Source organism: Puma concolor, chromosome B1 (assembly GCF_028749965.1).
Source record: "Puma concolor isolate L17-30 chromosome B1, mPumCon1.1.hap2, whole genome shotgun sequence".
Taxonomy (NCBI): domain Eukaryota; kingdom Metazoa; phylum Chordata; class Mammalia; order Carnivora; family Felidae; genus Puma; species Puma concolor.
Genome location: NC_141670.1, coordinates 150703373 through 150722072, shown reverse-complemented (window position 1 = coordinate 150722072; position 18700 = coordinate 150703373). Strand labels below are relative to the sequence as shown.

General features: G+C 32.4%; 1 protein-coding gene across 1 annotated transcript; it reads left to right on the top strand.

Annotated features, from left to right (window-relative positions):
- The first annotated feature begins 3058 nt into the window (after nucleotides 1-3058).
- Nucleotides 3059-17933, top strand: CSN1S1 (casein alpha s1). The gene is made up of 18 exons (XM_086702924.1): nucleotides 3059-3129; nucleotides 4523-4585; nucleotides 6153-6185; nucleotides 6654-6674; nucleotides 7093-7131; nucleotides 7641-7664; nucleotides 8295-8318; nucleotides 8405-8446; nucleotides 9651-9674; nucleotides 10935-10967; nucleotides 11776-11799; nucleotides 11940-11984; nucleotides 12986-13027; nucleotides 14393-14410; nucleotides 14847-14888; nucleotides 15888-16046; nucleotides 16666-16707; nucleotides 17543-17933. Exons 2-16 carry the CDS (start codon nucleotides 4535-4537, stop codon nucleotides 16044-16046), a joined length of 621 nt encoding a protein of 206 aa, XP_086559050.1. The 5' UTR covers nucleotides 3059-3129; nucleotides 4523-4534; the 3' UTR covers nucleotides 16666-16707; nucleotides 17543-17933.
- Nucleotides 17934-18700: the final 767 nt, after the last annotated feature.

Genomic DNA, 18700 nt, shown 5'->3' with positions numbered 1-18700 from the left:
TACAACCAGGGCACCGAGGAGGGGTGGCTCAGTCAATTGAGTGTCCAACTCTTGATTTTGGCTCAGGTCATGATCTCAGGGTCATGAGATCAAGCTCAGTGTTGGGCTCTGCACTGAGCATGGAACTTGCTTGGGATTCTCTTCTGTCCCTCTCTCTGCCCCTCTGCAACTCATGTTCTCTCTCTCAAAATAAATACACATTTAAAAAATAAAAAATAAAAACTACAACCTAATAACTTTCTTCAATACCTAATTCATATGAAGTGGAGATTAATCTTTATCTATAGAGGATTATAGATAGAAAAATTGGGATTTTGAGTTTGTGAGAAATCTCATGATAGATACACAAGTTCACTAAGAGATGGCTTGTTTAATGATGCAGATTAGACACTTCTAAAAGCTTGATTGTCTCCTTTTGATGACAAGTCTTATTATCATCAAACATTTCTAAAAAGTATGTTCCCAGTCTCAAGTGTTCATAGGTACTCTGGAGATCCTGTTCAAATCTCTATTTTTGGACTATCAAAAATATTAAAATTATTTGCTTTTTGTGTGTTGAGTACCCACCATAGTACTAGGCCAGGGATTTTTGTCTTCCTCAACACTTAAAAAAAAATTTTTTTTTAAATTATTTTGAGAAAGAGAGAGAGAGAGAACAAGCAGGGGCAGGGGAGGGGCAGAGAGAGAGGGAAAGGGAGGATTTCAGTCAGGCTCCATGATCTCAGAACACAGCCCAAGGTGGGGCTTTATCTCACAAACCATGAGATCATGAGCTGAGCCAAAATTAAGAGTTGGACGCTCAACCAACTGAGCCACCTAGGAGTCCCTTATCTTGCTCAACTTTTATATCCATAGTACCTTGTCCAGTTCCTTCATCTCTGTGAATAAATAAGTGAACAAAAAATAAATAAACAAATGAAGATACAGTAGTTTTTTATAAATTACAGTAGATTTTTATATAGTGTAATTCTAAGGGGTAAAATAAGTCAATCATTCTGGATATGCTATCTAGAAAAGACAAAAACAAGGCACTATAATGCAGTTAAAGATGCTTGCATGAATCGGAGTAGAGGCATAGCCCATTTTATTGCATTTCACCTTACTGTATGTTGAAGATATTGCATTTTTTTTTTACATATTGAAGGTTTGTGGCACCCCTGACTTGAGCAAGTCTATCAGCGCCATTTTTCAAACAGCATTTGCTCACTTCATGTCTCTGTGTCACATTTTGGTAATTCTTGCAATATGTCAAACTTTTTAATTATTATTATATTTAATTGCTGCAATTTAGAGATAAAGCTTAAACAGATGAAGAGTCGCTTCTTATGGATAAGCAAAGAAAGTGGTTTCTTGAGATGGGATCTGCTCATGGGGAAGATACTATGAAGATTGTTGAAATGAAAACAAAGGATTTAGAATATTAATAAACTTAGCTGGTGAAACAACAGCAGGGTTTGAGAATATTGATTCCAATTTTGAAAGAAGTTCTACTGTGGATAAAATGCTATCAAACAGCACTACACACTACAGAAAAATCACATATGAAAGCAAGAGTCAATCGAAGTGGCAAATGTCATTGTTTTCTTATTTTGACAAACTGCTACAGCCACTCGAACCTTTGGCAATCACCACCTTAATACGTCAGCAACCATCACTATCCAGGCAAGACCCTCCCCCAGTGAAAGGATGATGATTCACTGAAAGGTCAGGTGATGGTTAGTATTTTTTAGCAATTAAGTATTTTCTTTTTAAATTAAGGTATGTACATTGGTTTTTAAACATAATGCTATTACACACTTAAAAGACCACAACTTCTATATATACTGTAAAATCAAAAATTCATTTGATTCACTTTTTTACAATACTCAGTTAATTGGGGTGGTTTGGAATCCAACCTATAATATCTCCAAGGTATGCCTGTGAATAGAAAACACTAGTAAGCTGTTAAAATTGATATGATGTAGTCAGCAAGGAAGATACTATGTAGAGAGGTTCAATATGGAAAACCAATCTCTCTGATTCCCATTGTAGAAAGCCTGACCCACTCTGGAATTTCTTTTTAATACAGAATAATGTTCCTGTCACATGATTGTGAATAAGATGTAAATATCATTATAGTATTTAAAATTTTTTTTAATATATGGTATGTTTTTTCCTTATAAAAATGCAGTTATAATTAACAGTATTTTTAAAAAACCTTCTCTATGTATGGAAATTTTCTTCAACATATAATATTTTTTTCTAAAATGTGTGATGCAAGTTCATTCTAGGAGTAAAATTGGGGATTGGAGAGAGGGACTTTGTTTTTTTTTTTTTTAGTTTTATTTACTTTAAAAGATGGAAAATCAGAAGTATGATTTATTTTTTGCAACATTTAAAAATTTAATTCTTCAATAATTATTACTTTTAGTTAAACAATCTAGTAACTAAATTAATGTATGATATCACAACTAGAACTTCCAAAGCAAAGCAAATAAAAAATGATGTGATGAAGTTAACATGCCACCAAAATTTATAAGATAATTACATTTCCTTTTTGGAAAAAAAAAAATCAGAGCATATACAATGTAAGTACCCCACAAAGTGAATAATTAAAATAACTAATGTATGACAAATTGAGTTTTAAAAGGTGAAGTAAATCATGAATTCTTGCCATGACCTAGCACGTTAACAGAAGTTGAAAATTTTTGAAGACTCTAATTCATCCCGAGAATTTTCTTTATAGGCATTGGATTTTTCAAAAGATAAAAAGAGAATTTTACTTATATATTAGTCTTTCCAATTATTCACTTAACAGACAATCATGTTCCTATAATAACCATAAAGTTGGATATGTTTGTATTTTAATTTTGAGTAATGATATTCCATTTCCTCTATAATCTGTTATCAGAGCATGAATCACTCCTTTGTTGGAAGCTCTCCACAGAATTTCTTGGGAGAGAAATTGAACTGAAAATGAATTTCCTATTTGAGAGAATTCTTAGAATTTAAATAACCTATTGGTTGAACTGAAACCACAAAATTAGCATTTTACTAATCACTTGGTTTAAATAGCTGTGGAGCAAAGACATCTGCCATCACCTTGATCATCAACCCAGGTTGCTTCTTCTTCCCAGGCTTGAGTTCAAGGTATTGTGTTTACATATCACAAACTTACTATGATTTCACACTGTCTAATCTTTCTTTCCTTCATTTTCATTAAGATGCATTTGTAACTTTTCTATGTGTTTGCAAATATTGATACCTTCTTATGATTTAATGGTAGTTTAGAATGCATTTGCAAATTTTGACACCATTGATCTCAGAGATTTTGGTGAAAACTTACTATAGCTTTATAAAGATCAAATCATTTTTTTAAGACTTGGTAACTAAAATCTTATATATTGAAAAAGTAGGTACATAATTTCAAGACACTTTTGATGACGCAGTTTGAATTATTTTGTCCAATTCCGTGGAAAGTTGCTATGCAAAATAATTTCTGATCTTTTTAATTACTGTAACATTTCTGGCAGAATGTTTCACGACCATTTTTATTTCATGTCACGTGACTAATAAAACTAATTATATAAAGAGTACATCAATGTTAGACACATAAATGACTACTTTTGTAAAGATGTTTAAATTTGGCTATTTGGAAGGATACAAATGGGTAAAGATAGTAAACTCATTTTGGGCTTATAAATATGCCTTCTTTACTAATGTGTTTAGATTCAACAGTTTGTTTTTAGATTCAACTGAAGCAGTATATATAAAAATGTCAGTATTAGTTTGTTGACTAAGGCATAACATGTATAACATGATTTTTAAAAATAATTTCCCCAGAAACCATTTTTCTACTACATATAAATGTCAGTACTTACAGATTCTTGCAGTTTGATAGAACTCTGGAAATCAAACATAACAAGACATCTGAATCTTATGAATCTGTCCAATCATCTTCATACAGTCATGTCATGGATAGATCAGTGTAGTCAAACATGAAGTGATAGCTAGATTTTTTTAATAACTGATGGAGATTAATAATTTCTACAAATGCACTGATATCATTTTTCACAAAGATTCCAAAAGAACAGAATGCTCTAAAATAGACTTAAAGGAGAGATTTTCAAAAAAATTCAGATAAAATTAAATTAGTTTATTACTCATTTAAGAAATCTGATGATCTAAGAGGAAAAGTTTGGGTTTTTTAAAAATTGTATGTAAATATTGATAATCCTTTATTCCTCAGACAAAACCATATACCATACCCCAAAATCAAATTTTTTCTTTTAGAATGCTAGTAGATGAAAATATTGGTCAGAAATTGATATTTCTTAAAATAAGCACTGAGCAAGATAACTAGAATCATAAACTAAATTTATGTTAAATAGAAAAATTAAAGATAATGTTAATTAAAATACCACTCCTCAAATGGACCTATTTTATCATAAATTTTCCTTTTTTGGAAAATCAAGGATTTCTTTTTCATGAAATAAATTTTATTATAAGACCTAACTCGTTTTTATTTTGTTCTCTTACCTAGGCCTTGACCACCATGAAGCTCCTCATCCTTACCTGCCTTGTGGCTATTGCTCTTGCCAGACCTGTGAGTACAGTAGAGAATTTAGAAAGTTGAAGATTCTTGTCAGAAAGGATCTTATATCTTATCAAACATGAAATACGGAGAATAATAATCTTAAAACATGGGATGATCTCTAACTAGTAAAGTCTTGATATTAAAACTATGGTAATATTTCACAAGTCTTAAGTCCAAATCCAATGTCTGACTTGAAATATTAGCACTATTCAATAAAAAAAAATTAATAAAAAGTAAAAAAAAAGAACAAAAAGAACAAAAAATTAGTTATTGTACAACATAATAAATAGCATCAAAGAATGTAATTAGGCTCTTTCCCTTGGTCCATTATAGAATTAGCGTATTTGTAGACATATAATAGGTGCTGTATTTCCTTATCAAATATAACATAAAGTCACATATTCCAGTGTATTTTACTTTTGGAAATGAAGTCAACCTTCATTTGAGATAGGTGTGGCAATAAATATTTGCCCAAGGTATAGAAAACAAGGCTGATTCTTCTGATTCAGAAATCAAGTTACTGTGGTCACTATAGACCATGAAACTAGATAATGTAAATTATTTTTCTTCTCAAAAATAAAAAGAAATGCTATTCTGTTAGTTACGTGAAGCAAATGTTATTCTGTTTTCTTGTGATGTGTAGCTAATGAAGGAGGGAGGAATAAACAAAGATGACCTGGAGGGAAACTCATCAAGTAATGATTTGAGATATTTGGACATCACAACCATCAAATAAATATGGAAGCAAAAGTTTCTGAAGTGCTGGCACATTATTCTATTGATGAGACTCTTATTCTCTAAATCCTTATAAGGATAATGAGTAATCACCAGTAACTCAACTTCTTAACCAAGAGAATATTGTTTATGCTACACTCTAAGCACCAACAGAAAGAAATCTCTGACTTTGAGTTACAAAGAAAGATCCAAGTCCCCAGGAATGCGTTGTGGGAGTAGTTCTTATCTTGTCCTTACAAATGAAATGAATGCAAGTTCCTCAGAAAACAGATTCTACATCTCTATTCCCAAGAAAACATCAGAAATGTTTATGCTATCATTTAATCAAACTTAGCCTTGTCTCCAGAGTCAAGGTTCAGATTGAGAAAATCTTTTGTGTAATTAAATTGATGATAAAAATAAAATCCAGACAAACAACATTTAATTAGGAAAGCATACATTTTGCTCCACAAATTTGTAATGCTTTAAAATGACCTTTAGAACGATCATGTAATAGTAGTTTAGAAAACTAAATAACTTATTTATCATTCTGGATTAATTTAAACTAAGAACTTTTTTTTTAGTCTTTTTACATACTTTTCCCAATTTTGTGTCATATTCCAAAGAGAGAACATAATTAACCTACTTTGTTTTGATATTTATTAAATAGTTATAGTTACTTTTTTCCCCCATTTTGCTACCAGGGAAACGTGGTTTCAGATAAATTTAGCTATTAAAATAAAAGCCTTGCTTAAGTAGTAATGTTTAAATTCATAGTACATATTTATTGTGAAATTATTATTATTTTATTTTGATTACTTTTTCTTTTGTTTTGTTTACAATTCACTATTGTTTTTCACAGAAACATCCTCATAGACAGCTAGAACTCGTTCGAGTGAGTATTCTATTCTGTATTCAAGAACTCCCTCTAATTATATAATGTAAGTGATGATGTCTTGATAACACACAGACTCTACACCTGTTCTCTTCTCTATAAAACAGTTTCACATTCACTGTGATATAATAAACTCAGTTCAAGTGCTGAGAAATTTTTATTTGTTTTCACAAACTTTCTTAGAGAGGTGGGCACATGAACTTACATAAATATTTATGGTTAATAAAAATCTTAATATTCAAGAGAAATAATTAAACAGAATATGTTAACATGATCTATTTTAATGTATTCCTGCTTCTTTCTCTTCTACTTGAACTCCAACATGTGATTTATAATTTGGTCTCATTTACACACTGGATCTTCAATTAGATACCTGTACCTCACGTTTTTGCAAGAGTCATTACACCTCCACTCTGCCCACTAATTGAACTAATAATACCTTTTAATTGATTTTTTTATTCTTTGCAGAATGAACCAGACAGCAGAGAGGTAAGGCTCTTTCTCTACCCCCGGCTCCCAACTCTTTTCTGTTAGCTATGATGAATGATGAATGTCTTCCTGCTCCACTTTTCATTTGCCTTCAAATGTATCCAAGTACTCAGCTACTTGGATTACTCTCTCAAATCTCTGTTTTGACTAAATCCTTATTCAACTCTTCCTTCGACATTTTGTTAAGCACAGACTTACTAAGTCTCTAAGCCTAGCAAAAAGAAACAACCAAATAGGGTGTCTCCTTTAGTTTTAAAAATTAGGTTATAAAATTAAAACTAATTATCTTTTCTTCTACCTAAGAAATATGCTGGCTTACCTAATTAAAATTGAGAACTTGTGTTCAAATGGACAAACATGCTCCTTTTTTTGGTACATTTTTCATTTTTTTTTAATCATTCACACTTTAATTCTATAGGAGCTTCTCAAAGAAAGACAGGCTCTCAGGTTTGCTCTCGTAAGTGTTATCCATTTATTTTTCTTAAAAGACAAACACATTTTTCTGGGAAATGTATTTTAATTTTAGTTTATAAATGTTTTTTTTCACTTAGCTTGACCAAATATTCCCTTCATTCAGTCACCCAGGCACCCACAAAGAATATTAAAGCCAGATGTTCAAATATTAAAAAGCTAAATTAAATTTTAATTTGTTCCTATGCATTTGCCTCTTTGTAAAACACTTAAGCTTTCCTTTGCATAACCTAGGTAGAATATACAATTTCCATACGTATTATGGATGGAACATTTTGTCTCTAAACAATACTCCTTTATGTATTGTATTTTCTATAATTTAGTGACTTAATTGTCAAATAAAACACAAATAGAAATTTGACTTCATGACCACTATTTAAAAAGTTGATAGGCAACCCAACTTTGCCTGAATGGTTTTTAACATGACTTTTCTTCTTCCTCTCTTCCTCCATCCCTCCTTCCCTCCCTCCCTTCCTTCCTTCCTTTCTTTTGTAGCTTACACCAAGAGAATTAAGACAGGTAAGGAGATCTCCACAAGATACACCATAAAGTTAACAAACGGATGCAAGTGTTGTGCTGTCCACTTCTTTATTGCCTCTTATGGAAATAGACACTAGGTTTATTGAACCAGACAAGTGAGATCAAGAGAATTCAGAACTATGACTGAAATAAGATAAAAGATAACAATAAAATATAGTGGGACAACTTTTTATTTTTTTTTAAATTTTTATTTATTTATTTTGAGAGGAGAGAGAGAGAGGGGGAAAGCGCACCCATGAGTGCAAGTAGGGGCAAGGGGGAGAGAGAGAGGGAGAGAAAAAATCCCAAGCAGACCCCACACTGTCAGCACAGAGCCTGAGGCAGGGCTTGATCTCACCAAATGCGAGATCATGACCTGAGCTGAAATCAAGCGGTGACTCATTTTTTATTATATTAAGTGCATATTGCCATACAGCTTAAGCAAAGAAAGCTTAGCAAAAAGAAACTGATGTTAAAAATGATATATCAAGAAATATTAGTGCATTCATGAGAAACATATTTATTTTTTAATTTGCAGCAGCACAATGCAAGGTACACTTTCTTACAGATGTTCACTCACTTACATCCCTATTCACTAATGTTGTTTCTCTTTTCTTTTCTATCCCTAAGGAACACCTCAGTGAACTGAGCAGGGTAAGGAACACCAATGGTATTTAAATTATTTTAAAAGTTTGTCCTTTCAAAGATATATTTTACATGCTACCCTTTATTGATTTCAGCAAAGAGAACTTCTGAGAGAAACGCAGAATGATGAACCCAAGGTACCAAAATTTTTCTTTCAATAGTGTGGCCAAAAAAAAAAAAAAAAAAATGTATTCTTGCAGTGGGAAAATTATTTAAGTTTAGAAAAAAGAAGTTTTTCTATGGCATTTATAGTTTCTTAGAACTTTTCAGATATTCAAAATGTGACTTCTGCTGAGAATTCTAAAGAATACTGATTTTATTGATGTTACTTTACACCTATGGGGAGATGAAACATTAGTATGAATGAATGGATGGATGGAGGAAGGAAGGAAGGAAGGTGTGCTTGCATGGATGTGATTGTGGACTGGCCAATTGTTTGAACTTATCACCAAAGCTGAAGAAATGCTTCATTCAGGGTACTATATATAGCAATATATCTGCTCCAAGGATGTTTTACATAGTCACAGTTGATGATTTGCTTTATTTAAACATGATTTTTAAAATATGAGTTGTCTACTAGATTTTTAATAGATTTGGTATAAAGAGACCACACAGGTGCTCAAAATTTATGAGATAAATATATCTAACTATCCTTCATACCTGAATGATTATCTTTTCTTGGCAGAATAAATCAACTGATGTATGATCTTTTGTTTTAAAGCTGTTAAAGCTAATATAAGGAAAATGAAGAAGTAAAAACATTCCTTTTACATACCCACACAAAGTAAATAATTCTAAGTCAAAACAAAGACAGATATTTCTAATTCAAGAAAAAAAAAAAGATATATCACACATTGGCCAGAATTAGCTGGATAATTACATCAGCACTCATATTTTCAGCTTAAATGTTATTGATAATGTCACTATATTGCTATGGAACATAGAGGGAGAAAATCCATTTTGCTTAAGTATGTATGTGTCATTGAGCCAATGGTTTGTGCACTTTTATTTACCACATGATCTTTAATCCGGTGCTGCTCTTTACCTTGAAAAAGCCAAATTAAAGAAAAAAGAACGTATACTGGTTAAAGTAAAATGTAGAATTATTTACATTGGTTTATCACAACATATAAGAATCCAAAATAATTTTTATTAAACTCTGAAATTCAGATTAGGGAGGTAAATCCTTTGGTTAGCTCAGGCCAGGGTAGGCAGGCCTTTTTATTTTCCTTATAACTTGTCTATTGCCTCAATTTTCTATTTTCTTTGCTGTCTATTTTTATTCAGCAATTGTTATTTTACATTTGAAACATAAAATTAATTCTTTTTTCTTTTCCTAAGGGACATGTTATGGAAGACCCTGAGGTAAGACATTCTACACTTTTATATCACACGTAGTACACACTGTATGCTTTGTTTCATGCAAAACTATCTTCTCAAAGTGAGCAAGGTTAAACTTCTCAAGTCCAAGAATGTACAATGTCGTGCCAGATAAAGTTAAAATTGGAAGAGGGAATATGTCCTTTGTATGATGATCAGTGAAAACATTGCTTATTTATTAAAATAAAGAGTAAAAAGCAAAATGTGCATGACTGTTAACAAATGGAACATGAGGCTCCAACAAAAGTCTTACCTCTGCCATCTTGGAGTATGAGCTTTCTCAATGTTGAGGGCAGTCCTTGGGTAGAAAGAATTAATTGCAGCAATCACCGGGGATCACTGGGGATTGGCTCTGCTACCCAATCTAAAAATGTGGGAAAAACATGTAAGTCCCTAATATATAGTTAATCAACTCTCTGAAGAGATGAATAGTCTTTTGAATATTAGAATCAGTCTTTTAAAATTTGCACTTCAATACAAAAGTTATATCCATATATAAATATAAACATACATGCCTTAAAAGGAAACTACATATTTCAAGGGGTAGATGTTTTAAAAGCTAATATAATTTTAGGTCCATGCTGAAATTGGTTGTTGCATTTTTTTTTATTTAAAAATTTTTTTTTAACATTTGTTCATATATGAGAGACAGAGAGCACAAGCAGGGTAGGGGCAGAGAGAGAGAGGGAGACACAGAATTGAAGCAGGCTTCAGGCTCCGAGCTGTCAGCACAGAGCCCATCACGGGGCATGAACTCACAAGCTGTGAGATCATGACCTGAGCCGAAGTCAGACAGCCAAGCGACTGAGCCACCCATGCGCCCCAATTGGTCATTGTATTTTAGTGTTTCCAGTTTATTCACTTCAAAATAGCCCCAAAGGTGCACGAGAATAAATGCTTAACTCTGGGTAGGTCAGCTCAATGGGGCTTTTTCTTCAAATTTCATATTTATCACACACAAAAAATATCCATATACATTTTGCATTCTACTCAATCATATACCTGTGTTTGGTTTACTAAAAAATGTTTTTTTAAGTTATTGGGTAAGTTATTATCCTCTTCTCTCCATATATTTTAAATAAAATTGACACTTCAGAAAATACATTATATTGGCCCTGAAGCTTTTCATATCACTCATTTCAAATCTGAAACCGGGAGTTAGCAACCCAAGAGGAAAGTGTAGACCTAGTTTCCTTACAACTCTAAAAATACCAGGGTCAATGACACTGGTTTCCTTTCTCTTAGCAAAGGGAAACTAGCAGCAGTTCATCAAGCGAGGTAAGTGATTTTGATGTTAATTCAATATCCCAATTAGTTAGAAAACATTTATGAAAGCTTGTTGAACCATGAAGGTTACATATTTCATAAGGTCTCATTGTACAAGGTGCCATATATGTAACTCTATTCCAATATTAAGATGTGAATATCACCCCAACAGATGTAAGAAAACAACTCTTTGTCAGAGACAAAATGACAAGATTGTTGTTGGCAAACAATGGTATCTGGCTATCTGTGGTGCCCAAACATTTTTTCCCTGGTTATTTTGCCCTTCCCAGATTTCATATTTATTGAAATCTACCCATATTAGTAGAACTCAATCTTGTCATTAAAAATTACAATGGTGGCTATGTTTCTAAATCAATTATGTTAACATGTCATATTCTGTGTAGAAATCAACCCATTCGGGGTTAATTAATTACACATTCTTTGCCCCTTGTTAACCTAAAGAAAGAAAAAATAGCAGGCATTGAAGGTGATGAGGTCTTTCTCTTAACTTTGGGAGACCTTCATCCAAACTACAAAATAAGACCAACCCAAGTTTCTGTGAATTCACTAAAGGTGAATATTTTATATCCACCTTCAACATTCTGAATAATCTCCCTGCTGAAAGCAGTGAGAAGAAAGGGAATCTTGAATACAGCATGTACCTCAAATTATTCACCTTGTCTCAGTTATGCAAAAATTTGTTGTTAAAATCAGTTAACCACAGTTATTTAGTAGTAGTGTTTGGTTAATTAGTATTCTTACCTTAAATGTAAATTAATGTCATAAAATTAAAAGTGTGCTTGTTTCTATTTTTTCAAAGGAAGTTGTTCCCAATAACACTCAGGTAAGAGTTATTCGTCAAATTTAAAATATAGTAATATTACCCAAGATATGCTACAATATGCATATACATATATGTGTATGTATACACACACACACACACACACACACATATATATGTTTGTTATTGTTTTTGTTTTTTAGCAGAAGCACATTTCAAAGGAAGATATACTCTCTCAACGCTATCTGGTAAAATTTCATTATGAGCTTATCAAAGGCAAATGTACCAAGAAATGAGTAAGAATGTTATATTGATAAATTGTTCTCTTTCTCATTATCTGCTAAAATGTAATCCATAGTAAGTAGTCTGATGGATTCTAGATAATGACTGCTTCCTCTCTGAAAATAAAATTAATGAGTTTTTTAATTCCAGGTTTTTAATACATGCTTTAAGTTGAATATTTGTACTGTATAGTCTGCTTTGGATCTGAATAGCCTAGTATTTAAATGACAGTCCATAGATTTGGCCAGACTTGAGTTTGCCCCTAAGCTTTGCCTTTTACCAGCATGTGATGTTAGTTTATTTATCTGCTATAAGTCTATAATCTAATTTCTAAAATGACAATGATAATAAATATTAAATGATATAAAAGCAGCTAATATAATCCATAGTTCAAAGTAAATGATCACTAAATGTGGCTAATGTCAGAAGCATCATCATTTTTTCCCCCACTTCATCTAATACTTTGAGTTCATTTGACCAAGTTTAAAAGCTTTGGTCAGAAAGCAGAAATCATTTTTAATTTTCTTAGTATTCTGACACAAGATATTATATAAGTAAAATTGCCTGAATACTCATATCTGATTGTATTTTAATTTATTTTAACTTAAAAAGAACTTAAGAGGCACTTGGGTGTCTCAGTCAGTTAAGTACCTGACTTTTGATATCAGCTCAGGTCACGATCCCAGGTCGTGGGATCTCAAAAATAATAATTAATTAATTAATTTAATTAAATTAAAAATTAAAAAAATAAAAAAAAGTTAAGAAAGCAGTTTTCTAATATTTTAAAAAGAAATAATTCAATTAATCCAAATTATCTGTTGTAGAAATAACACTAAAGTAAGATTAATAGTTCCTCATTCTTTACTTCTAGAAAAAGCATTTTAGGATTCTAGCTTCATTACTTAAGAATGATGGGGTTGGACTGAATGGTATCCAAGCAACTGAGAGTATTTTTTCTTTTGAATAGGAACAGCTTCATAGACTGAGCAAATACAACCAACTGCAACTGGTAATAGTTTATTTATTATAATACAAAATTGTATTCTGCAGAATTAAAATACATTAAATTTTATGTTGGGTGCACTTCTAAAGATGTATTCATTTTTTTCTCAGGAAACTATTCTAGCCTTGGTAGTTAACAATAATTGAAAAATTATTCATATGACTGCCTGTATATTTACTGTCAAAGCCATTTCTTTCTATTTATGCCTATACTAATGCTGTCTATTTTATCCATAATTACTAACCAAGGAGAAATTTACCTTGAGTAAATTCTACATCAAATCCTCTTATAGTCTCTGATGATACATTATATTTAGGACTTTATCATGTATTTATTTTCCCAAATTCAGTGCTGTATGGAGATTCCAGAGACATTCCTATTCCTGCTCATGAAAGCACAGATATGCCAAATAAACTTTCCATTTAAGGAAACAGTATAAACTCTGTAGAAGGAATCAGGAGTCCTAAACCTTCAAATTGTTTTTGTCAAATCTCTCTAAGAATTGTCAAGTTGAACTCACTGTCCCTGGACCTGTTTCCTTACGTGTGAAATGGGAACATTCTTCCTGGTGTTATTTTGAATATTGGATTATCAATCTCCTACTCAGCGAGCCCTAAATCTGGCTTGTAGCAAGTCCAATTACTGCCCTGACCCTTCAGACTCTATAAAATTTGCTTTGCTCATGAGACTTCTAACAACATTATGAAGGTCTCTTATCAAGATGTACATTCGAACTATAATGCCATAAATTACTTTTATGCTAAAGCATATCAATAGATCAAAAATATACCCATCAGCACAACCTTCTTAACACTATTTCGTTTTGATCCTTTTGATTTTTATAAAGTCATTCGCTTGGGAGGAAAAAAAAAACCAAAAACCTTTACTTTTAGTTGCAACAAATCAACTTAATTAAGACTTTAGGGAAAAGGCCCTGTTGTAATTTAGTAAAATTATATTTTTCGTTTTCTTCTGTTATCGGTGTAGGAAGAGGATAGTCAATAATGAATTTAATTTGGGCCCAATTGTTACTCTTATTTGGTGTCTAAGTTGCTTATGTTTAAAATAAAGTCCAAATAAATTTAAATATATCACTAACCACCCCCCCTCCCCGGAATTCACCATTACTGATCTGAGAAATTACAGGAATAATATGTTTTATTATTTTAGGTATATGACTAAGCTGTTACCTCCACAAATATTATTACTATATTGGTCTTGCTCATAATGTTCATTGTATTTCATAATGTTCATTGTGTCCTCAGTGGCTAGCATAGTTATCCCTGAATGAGTGAAAGTACCTAATAAATGTTTGTTATTCATAAATTAATAAAGTCAATATACTAAAACAAAATATTTTCTCTTTCCTAGGAAGCTCTCCGTGACCAGGTAAGATTATTTATTAAATCTAGAATATTTTAATTTTTTTTAAAGTTTATTTATTTTGAGAGAGACAATACACTTGCTTGTTTGCATGTGCAAGCTGGGAAGGGGCAAAGAGAGAGGGAAGAGAGAATCTCAAGCAGGCTTTGAGCTCTGTGCTGAGCCCTACACAGGGCTCAATCTCATGACTGTGAGATCATGACTTGAGCCAAAATCGAGTTGGATGCTTAACTGACTGAGCCACCCATGCACCATTTGAATATTATTTTTGTAAAGTTACAAATTAAAAAGTGTTTTTATACTTTTTCATAATTCTGGCATATAATGCAGTTTATCCTAAATTTCATGGATGATGATATATTCTTGGTACATTGAAAAATGAACGTGTTGTACCAGAAGATGTCTAAGTAATTTAGAATGTACTATATTTCCTTTTATACAGCAACAACTGCGCAGAGTGACTGAAAACAACAACATCCAATTGGTAATATTTTGATTAATAAATTACAGAGTAATGATATACTGTGAAGTTTAAATATGTGTGCTTTTAAATAGCCTCACACTTTGAAGGGGTTGTTTTCTTCTTCAGAAGTTATTTCTCACTCCCAACTTCTGGGACAATTTATATTAATTGACAGGGGAGATTAGCAATACTTGTCACTAGTCTTTGGAAAAGGAGCTGCTTTCTGCTTTTTGTCTCAGCTGATGTGGGCATTGTATTTATAATCATAAGCACTATGAAGTGTTAATCTCCATGGTTACATTAATTTCTCTTTTAACATATTTCTTAATTTTATATCTTTATGCCCATAGTCCGATTCTAAAATTCAATTTATATTTAGGAATCTCAAACTCTCAAACTAGTTGACACACTTTTCTTTTGAATAAACCATCTGGAGAGATACTGAATGTCTCTGTAAAAATACTCTCTGATCCTGTTTTCTCATCTGTGAAATGAAGTTGTTAGTAATACATAGCAAACACCAACCTTTCCCCCTGCCCTAAATTCCATTGTTCCACAGTTTTCCTAGGGATTCTGATTTCATTTTTAAGGCAATAACCAGATACTATGAACTATGTGCTGCCATAACAATTCTGATTCTTGTGAACAATAAGGTCAGTTCCATATCAGTCACGAAGCCCCCCAGTCACTACTTGCCATTTAGCGATTCTTAATAAAGATCGTTGAGGATGTTCCATATGTCTTAGAAAAAATTGCCTCTAGGAAATACAATGGACAAAATTAGTGTCAGTTCCCAGCTCTCTTACATGAAAAGTATTTCAAATAGGTTGCTTGTTCCACCTTTGAAGTTTTATTCAGAATCTGTAATTCATATTCTCTTTTTCTTTCAAAGATCTCACCGAGTAATTATCTCTTGTGTTGCTAACAGCCATGTCTGAAATGATTGGAATGATTCATTTTCAGAGATTCAAAACAGCAATTGTTCATACATTGTTGCTTCTCAATGGTCTTTCCTTCTAGCCTTTCCAACAATTCTACCAACTTGATGCTTATCCCTATGCTGTGTGGTATTACCCTCCACAAGTCATGCAGTATATTGCTTACACACCATTCTATGACGTCACTAAACTTACGGCCCCTGAGAACACTGAAAACGTTGGTGTTGTGCCAGAGTGGTAGGTAAGTTCATTTACCTAAATATTGATGTTCTACCAAAGGAAATAAAAGAAATTCACTTACAGAACCTACCATAGAAACAGATTTAGAATATTCATGGCAAATCAGTGTTTAGTGACTCATGTGAGAATTTTCTGAAATGGAAAATTGACAATACTTTCTGGTATCTATGGCTAACAGTCCAAAAGCCAGGAGCATTTGGAGCAGCGTTATCTATTCTATAAGTGAAATTCATTCTTGATAAGGGTAGAAAAAAACTTTTCTCCAAATTAAAACTATAAAGGGTTCTGATACAGAACTCAGTTTTTTTTTTCTTTTTGCACTTTTACTAATCTTCAAATGCCTTCCTTTGGGTTATACCCATGATACACATAACAATACAGCACAGATTTTGGTATCCAGTAGTTCTAAATTCAAATTCTGACTTTTGATTACTTGAAATAAGTATAACAATGCTTATTTTAATAACTCTGAATGTGATTAAATATAATCATCTTTGCAAAGTATAGTGCTGGGAAAATAGACACAGCAATTAAGTAGTGGTCATTTTGGGGGCGGGGCTAAGAAAATTTTATTGCTGACTACCTTGATCACATAATTTTAACAATTTTTATTCTTCCAGAAAAATTAAAAATTCTCAGAAACTCCACAATTATGGTACTTGGTAAGTTTGCAAATTACCTGTCTAACCATTAATCCTATTTTCATTTGAAGACAAGGTAAGAAGATATGATTGTAGGTTGTAAGTTTTTTTTTTTTTTCTGCTGCAGTCTAGTTCCTTCAGAACACGTTAGCACTTAAAGAATTAAATTGGCTTAGTAATGTACAAATTTTTGTTTCCTGCTCATACTGCATTTAAACAGCAACTTAAAAAGTTACTTAACTTTAACTAATATAATTTATAATATTGGAAATCCTATACAAGTATAGGAGTTTGTATGTTACTAACGTTCTATGAAGATGTGACACTGAGACTCAGGTGAACCCAACAGTTGTATCCTGTTCCTTGTGCTCACTACAGAAGAAATCCTTAGCAAGTCACCTAGTGAAACCAAATGATTGCTTGTCAATAGGCAAACAGACTGCAAAGTCAACAGATTTGTTTTAATTACCTTCTCCCACTTGATTGGAGCTTTTAAATGTGTGTGTGTATGTGTGTGTGTGCACTTCCCTTCACAATGGTGGCAACTTTCTTTCCAAAAGATGAAACTAAAGAAAATGATAAAACTCTGACCCACATGAAAACTTTTTCTTCCAGTTGCCTTGCCATATCTTTTATATTACTTCAAAAGAAAATACTATCTAGTAATAAATTATTTTCAAAACTTAAAAATCAGGAACAATGGATATATATGTCAGCCACAGGAAAGCACAAATAACATTGTAAGCTTTATATTAAAATGGAAAAAATGGAAATTAAAATGTGCATACCATAAAAGTGTGTCTTCAACTCAAAATATGTAGTATGGCTAACCACATATTTCCTTTTCTCTTTACAGATGTGACTGAAAATTCCATTCTCTAAATTGCGCCTCTATCGTGTAGAACCATCCTAGCCAAAGGATTCGACTGTTATTTTAGAATAGGACAATCCCAAATTGAAGGCAGTCTTTTCTTCTTGAGTTCTCTACTGTGCATTAGATAGAATATCATCATTTTCATTAAGCTAAGTTTTCCTAACAGTTTATTGTCTAAATTTCAGTTACATCATGCCGGTGTGAAGGCCACTGAATCAGAGGGTATTGAAGTCTTTACTAAGTTTCTGTGATGGAAATTTTGTTTAAAAAGTCTTTGAATTGCTTCTTCTGTAAGTGCCATCATTTCATGTAATTGTGTGCAGTGACTGAGATTTTTCTTTTTCTTTTCAATAAATTATACTTTTAAGGCACAGTCCATACTTTCTGTCATTATTCCATTCAGCAACATTTACATAATCCTTTTCAGAGTATGTATATAATATTTTGTTTTCACTAAATTTTTCTATGATACTTTCAATCACATTTTAATGAAAAAGGTTAAAATGTCACTTCTGATTCTGGCAAATTTAAACGAGGTCCAAAATCTTTCACTTGAAGTCAGTTGTTTATAGAATATTTCCCATGAGGTGTGGCTGCAGAAAGGAACAGCAGTGTGGCATTTGTGTGTCAACTGGGTACTTGAACAACCTGGTGATGCAATTAATTTATGCCACCAGGACCTGTTTGTGCTCAACCCACCTGATTATAGCTGAGTTTATATGTAGGTAGATTAGACCATTTAAGAGGTCACCTTAGTACACACGGTCATCTAGTAGCCATGGTGGTCTGTTCAATATCCTTCAAAGCCCAATGAGGAGTTATTTCTTGAAATGACAATTGTTACTTGCTCTGATATCCTAAAAGCCCCAGGTGAGATTTACTTTTCAGGGTATATTCCAGGTTTGCAGCCAACCCAACACGTCATGATCCTTTTAGAACTATTGTGTCTATAAGATCCTAACATACAAGAGATAAGGCCTCTTGTGGCATGCCCTAAGCCATCAACTGTTCAGCATCCTACCAATAATATATATTTTATATGCATAACACCCAAAGATGAATTTTTGGCCTTGAAAAGACAACCAGTTAGCATCGATTCTTCTGACTTCTCTCTGTGTTAAGAAGTACATGTGAAATACT